We start from the raw sequence: 6,548 nt of genomic DNA, 5'->3' as shown, positions 1-6,548 counted from the left end.
GCACCCCTGTGCTGTTTCCATGAGTCTGAAGGAACCAGGATCCTCTAACCTTACTTCAGCATAACACAAGCAATACTGTCATGCTGGACACAGAAGCTAAGGCCCCGATCCTGCCCTGAAAACCACCTGGTCAGACTCCTGCACCCAGGTGGACTCCCATGGGGTTCCGTGCAAACACAGGGATTTACCTGTGCAACTCTCAGTGCAGGTTCAGGGCCTAAAATGAACAGACAGCAGCATGGGGCCATCATGGCTTCTGCTCATTTAACACCAATGAGAACCAGACAAGGTGGGTGGCAGTTTCAATGGGATAGTCTGTCTCTTTGGGTCTGAAGCCCCCATCTCCTGCCTCCTCCCTCCTCCCAGAGCTGGTTACAGTTCTAGGCACTTTGAAGTTATAGATCTGATGTGTGCAAAGGATATATTTGTAATCGGTGGTGTGTGTCTGTGTCTGTCTGTCTGGGAGAATAAACATGCTGCCGTGTTAGAAAGACATCGTGTGTTAGGTCCCAGTTGCTGCTGATCGTTATTAAAAACGAGGAAGGCAATTTGGGGCTAGCAGAAATAATCCAGCACCTTCAAATAATGGGGTGATCTACTCTTGGAAATACCAGACATGCCCCATCCAGTGTGATTTCTGTGCAAATCCCTGCCAATGGCACCTATCACCACCACAGCCCATCCCCCAGGGAGGCATTCACTACCTATGTTATTGGACTCTTTCACAGTATAGACAACAGCAGTCCTTGAGCTGGGGTTGCAGGATGGCAATTATTTACTCCTACAAACATGCTATTTGTCAGATACCTACTCTTGTCTTCCATGGGTAAAATCCTTCAGCATTTCTTAGAGCATTTACCTTTAGAATTGAAAAAACAGAACATCTATTATGGGCTCACAGAACTTAAGAGATCCACATGCTTTGATATAGTCTTAGCATGACCTCTAGCAAGGCACCATTACAGAGCATGAACTTTATGAAGATTAATTCATTTGAATTCTAAATATCCAGTTTATTTTGTAGCTGAGGACAAATGGAAGTTAATCACTATATGCTGTTTTATCTCTGCAGTGTTGGGAGCACAGTTATCTCTGTACCCGACTCAGCAATTCCTGTTTGTCGAAATTAGTGCTACGGCAAAGATCCCCTGTTCTTCCAAAGAAAAACTGGAAGGAGGTGGCATTTCGGTTTATTGGTACAGGAGAAGAGAAGGTGAGGAGCGCACCTGCATCAAGAAATGCTTAAATGATCAAAATGTAAGCAAGTTTGCTTGCAAACCCGAGACACGCGGCATGACACTGGAAATCTACAACGTTCAGCAGAAGGAGTCTGCTGACTATTACTGTGCAATTAAATCCAGCAGCTATCTGATTTTCAGCAATGGAGCCACACTGATTGTTGGAGGTAAGGAAAGATAATGCTGTAACTCGAGGGGAAAAGTGATTGACAATGCAGAGATGTTAAAAAAAACCCAGGAAAATGGAACAATATAATACAATTTTCAAAGCTGAAATGGGGAAACTAAGCTAAAAAACGACAGCTAAACGGAGCTGGTAAGAGCCGATTTTGCAGTTTTGGGGGATTCAATTAAAAATGTTCCTTTAATGGTCAAAGATGACAGGGTTTATTTTAAAGAGCTCCTGAGTAATAATAAACAACCCACCTAGTACATACCTAGTGCTTTCCACCAGTAGGAAGCATTTTAGCTTTAGTCTCATCACTATTTATAGCTGCCAGACTGGGGATGTTTTTGACCTAACACCCATGAATGCAGTTAGCCAAATTTATCCTTTTCTTTTTGCAGAATTTTTTACTTTGAATCAATCCCCATCTCATGAGATTAACATTCCTAAGAGCCGGTCAGTTACACCTGTGTAATTGTATTGACTTCAGTGGAAGTGTACAATTGTAACAAAGTAAAATTGGTGCCCTTAATTAGATAATAAACAGCCGGCAGGTCTGTAGTGAGTCAGACACAGGATGGAACAATAAATTCTCTGCTCAATTCTGCTAGGATAGCTACACCAGCAGCAGCTGGGTTTTGCTTCTTGCTCCATCTCTCCCTGGTCTCATCTCCACTGGGATGGCTGATCTGGCCTGCATTGTCCATGGAGTTTCCAACCCAGTCCAAATTTCCTGGAATATTTCTGGGGATCGGCAGGACCAGGCACTAATGCGATTACTGAAAGCAAAGGATGGATCCTTAATGCTCATAAGTCACCTTAGCATCCAGAAGGACACCTGGACCAGTGCAAAAATTCTTACCTGTGAAGTCAAATTCAACTCTTCTGGCAACAGTGTTAAGAAAAGTGCCAGGTATATTGAACGTGAGTGGTTTTATATTTGCTTCTGGAGTTAGAGGGGAGTAAGATCTAAGTTATACCTATGGGAAGCGCCAAGTCCGAGCTGCTTTGAAATGATAAATTAAAATAATAAATAATTGGTCATCACGAAAAGCTGGACTGTATTAACCTTTTAGTTAATTAGGTGTAGAGAGACTTGCAGTGAACTTTGAGAAGGGAAAGAAGAGGAAGTGCAAGAAAATGCCACTCTTCTTTCTGCGGCTATGTCTACACTAGGAGTGCTTTGCTGGTGTTGAAATACTGGTATGCTATACCGGAAAAGTGCTTCTGGTGTGGATGCAGCTACCCCTGGGAAGGTGTGTTTTGTACTAGTATAACAAAGCCACTCCCACGAGGGAAACAGGCGGCACTGGTAAAAGCCTACAGTAGGGGCATCTGTCAGTGAGGGATCACACCTCTTCACACCTTGACAGGAATAGTTATGTCAGCAGAAGTCTGTCATGGCCTGAACCAACGTGCACAAAAAGCCCATGTGTGAAGTATGTTCCATGGTGAAATAGTACCAAATATCCCTGGGAGAGGTGCTGTCATGAGGCACATAAGGGAGAGGAGTGGCAGAAGCCGCAGAGTGGGTTCTGGTAACAGGCTAAATCACTGACCCAAGGGAATATTATTCATTGGCCTAATGAAAAGGGAGAGTGAAATGGATTGAAGGCTCCTGCTGGTTTGTTCTGCAGAGCTAAAAACTCAAGGTGAAACGTTACACGGTAGAGCTGGTGGGGAATTTTTCAGTTAACTTTCTTGTGCCAAGAAGTGTTAGTTTGTCAAAACTAAAACAGTTCAGGAGACAGGGTCAGTTTGGACAAACCTCTCGTCTTGACAGATGTTTGGAGGAAAGCTTCAAAATCGTGGAAATGTCCCTTTCTATGTTGCTGAACAGGAAAGTTTCAGTTTTTCAAGTGAAATCTTTTCATGGAGATGTTTTAGTAAATTCAGACTAAAAATAGGTTAAGAAGAAAAAGTCAAAATTGAAACAAAATATTTTCATTTACCCCAAACCAGTGTTTGTTCCTTCGTTTGTTTTGGAGTTTTGGGTCACAGGCATTTGAGATACCGATTTTTTTCTCCCGATTTGGGACGGGAACTTTTTTCAATATTGGGAGAATATTCATGGGACTGGCAAACTGTGTCCTGCCCAGCTCCTTACACTCTGTGCAATCATGACCTCCTCTACTCAAGTGAGCCAGTTGTGTCTGCTTCCTCTCCAGGCTTTGACAATGGATGCTTTCAGTACACCGACAGGTTTCAGAGTAGCAGCCGTGTTAGTCTGTATTCGCAAAAAGAAAAGGAGTACTTGTGGCACCTTAGTTAGTCTCTAAGGTGCCACAAGTACTCCTTTTCTTTCAGTACACTGTACCCCTGGCAGTAGGGGGAACCCTGGTGCTGTTGATGGTGTCTCTGAGCCTTGGTTGGATTTGCTGCCCTTCCACTCAAGGTAATGAACACAGCTCATCCCAGAAACTCCTGCAGAGTGAAATCCTATTCCCATGTGTTACCCCAGGGCATTATTAGATCCTGGGATGACTGAACACACTGTATATTAGACAAACACTTGTCAAGGATGGTTGATAATACTTAGTCCTGCCACCAGTGCAGGGGACTGGACTAGACGACCTCTCAAGGTCCCCTCCAGGCCTGTGGTTCTCTGATTCTATTTGTCACACTGCCTGATCTCAGTAGCTTTGTTTTTCAAGGGTCTGATTTTCCATTGCCCTGCAGCACGTCTGATTCTCCTCTCACCCACCTGCTGTGAATCCAGTCAACCCCGCTAAAGTCAATGAAATTACATGGGTACCAAACTGGTGTAAAGGGGTGGGGATTCGGACTCCTGGGCTGGGTTCACGTTACCCTGGGCAAGGTGGGTTTAAAATGCTACCAGATCAGAGCAGTCCTGATTGACTCCGATTGGTGCTGCTGACTGGACAAGGTGCAGGGCAGCCCGAAACAGGCCCTACCACTGGAACTTGTTTCCTGCCTCGGGAGAAAGGTTTGATTTTGGTGACGAAGGGAGGCGATGGACCCATGGAGCTGCTGTGGGTGGAGGGGAATGTTTTCAAAAGTGACCGAGGGCCAGATTTTCAAAGGTCTTTAGGCACCTAGAGACACAGAGAGGTGCCTCATGGGATTTGCAAAGGCACCCAGGCACCTAAATCCCATTGACACCAATGGGAGTTTGGCACCTCACCTGCTGCAGTGCTTTCAGAAATCCCTATCTGCATAAACACCTTTGAAAATCTAGCCCTTATGAGCATTGATTTTCAATGAGACTTAGTCCAGGTCTTGACTTGGAAGGCTTTACTGGTGCAGTTGTATCCCTATGGCAAAGCGTCCCTAGTGTGGACACAGCTGATACCAGCAAAGCTGTGCTTTTACCAGTACTGATTATTCCAGCTCCCCCATGAGAGAAAAGCTACACCGGGAAAAGTGCAGTTTTGCTGGCACAACTGAGTCTACATTGGAGCGTCTGCCAGCACAGCTGCATCAGTTTGCCCTGTGCTGGGCACAATGGAGCAATGCCCACACACTGCATGGGGGCCCCGTTAGTCTGTATGCTCCTTTTGGGGAAATGCCAATGGAACAGGACCTTACAAATGTCTCTTTCTGTGTCAGGATTCCAGGCCTGTCGCTCAGCACCGCCAACCCCAGAGGAGCACCAGGTATGGCGCTTTACCAACTTTCTGAGTCACTGTCTGTCTCAGACATTTCAGATGCTCCTGTTCACTTAGGGGTCTAGATGGATTGATCCATAAAGTGGGTTTAATGGCAAAAGTAGCAGAATGGGGGCAGGGGAGGGAACTGGGCTCTATCTCAACGCTGTGTGTGATGTTGGGCAAGTCCCCAAATGGCTCTGTGCCTCAGTTTCCCCATCTGCAAAATAGAGAGAAGCAGGGGAATTCTGGGAGGTTTCTTTCATCATTTCCACCTGTAAGATATTCAGAGCAGAGTCTGTCTCATTATATGAGCAGGTCATTAGCCCTTAACAGAGAGAGGAAAGATGGTCCAATGGATAGGGTACTAACTTGGGACTTGGGAGACCTGGTGTCAGTTCCGCTTCAGATTCCCTGTGTGACATTGGGCAAATCACTTAGCCTCAGTGTGGCTCAGTTCCTCTCTGTAAAATGGGGAAAATAACCCTGCCCCACAAGGGGGCGGGAATAAAGATTAAAAATTGAGGTGCTCAGCTACTAGAATAATGGGGGGCAGATAAGGACCATAAAGAGAGAGAAATAATATTTTAAAGCTCTTTGATATTTGCAAAGGAAAGGCCTTGTAAGAGCAAAGTTTGCCACTAACCAACCAAGTTCTTAAAGTCAGATTCCAGGGATCATTTCCAATTTGACAAAACACCATCGATAGGGAAGGCAGAGGAGGAAGAAGGAATTTTTAATCAGGCCTGGGGAGGCTAAGCCCACTTTGGTCAGTGGGTCAGTCCTGTCACAGTTGCTACCAATACATTTTACAAGGAGGGGGGCTAATTTTACTGCCTGTCACCATGCAGGATGGGATCGTATACTGTCAGTTGGATTTTGATTCAAGGCAGCGCGGCCAGAGCATGATGGAGCGACCGGCGAGAGGGAAGAGTGAAAAATCCTGACCTACCGGGGATCTGAACTGGCAAACTGACTGCTGATCCAAATGGGATGAGCTGGATTCTTCCTGGGTCCCAGGGTTCATCTAGGATCAATCTCTGCACTGATCGAGCAAAATGGGTAGAAAAACCAAGTTAGTTAAATTAGTGTGAGCCCCTTGTAGAGACCCAGCTTTACAGCTAATGAAAAGGTATTGGGGTTAGTTATATTGTTCCTGTACAAGCAATGCCAATAAACACCATTTGTAACTGTTTACACACTGGGGCTTGCATAGATTTAACACAATCGTTTCCCCCTGAATTAGTTAAACTGGTTCAGAAATGGGATGGTTAGATACCCAGCTGGTATAAGTTGTCATAGCGCCATTGCTCTCAGTTCACACCAGCTGAGGATCCGGCCCTGCCTGTAAACTAGCCTCTTTTTCTTTCATTCTTGAACCACTGCTGGGAACACAGACAACCGGCCTTTACCCTCTTGCTGTACCACTGGCAATTCCCATGGGTTTGCCATATGGTGGTATGTCATATATAGCACATGCTTGCAAAGCCACAGAAGTACTGGTGTAGGATCTATATGTATTGTGGATCATTGTGA

At 45.3% G+C, this 6,548-nt stretch overlaps 1 protein-coding gene across 1 annotated transcript; it reads left to right on the top strand.

The window, feature by feature from the left end:
* Positions 1-738: 738 nt before the first annotated feature.
* LOC119847957 lies at positions 739-6,207 on the top strand. The gene is made up of 7 exons (XM_043501883.1): positions 739-826; positions 1,073-1,405; positions 2,017-2,328; positions 3,573-3,601; positions 3,718-3,799; positions 4,975-5,021; positions 5,864-6,207. Exons 1-7 carry the CDS (start codon positions 790-792, stop codon positions 5,957-5,959), a joined length of 936 nt encoding a protein of 311 aa, XP_043357818.1. The 5' UTR covers positions 739-789; the 3' UTR covers positions 5,960-6,207.
* Positions 6,208-6,548: the final 341 nt, after the last annotated feature.

Source organism: Dermochelys coriacea, chromosome 24 (assembly GCF_009764565.3).
Source record: "Dermochelys coriacea isolate rDerCor1 chromosome 24, rDerCor1.pri.v4, whole genome shotgun sequence".
Classification (NCBI taxonomy): domain Eukaryota; kingdom Metazoa; phylum Chordata; order Testudines; family Dermochelyidae; genus Dermochelys; species Dermochelys coriacea.
The sequence above is the reverse complement of the archived record's forward strand: the minus strand, read 5'-3'. Positions and strand labels throughout refer to the sequence as shown.

Coding starts and splice junctions, on each gene's coding strand:
- LOC119847957 (XM_043501883.1), top strand. CDS start 790: ATGCTATTTGTCAGATACCTACTCTTGTCTTCCATGG. Junction 2,329..3,572: donor AAGTGCCAGGTATATTGAAC/GTGAGTGGTTTT, acceptor CTTCCTCTCCAG/GCTTTGACAATGGATGCTTT. Junction 3,602..3,717: donor ATGGATGCTTTCAGTACACC/GACAGGTTTCAG, acceptor TTTCAGTACACT/GTACCCCTGGCAGTAGGGGG.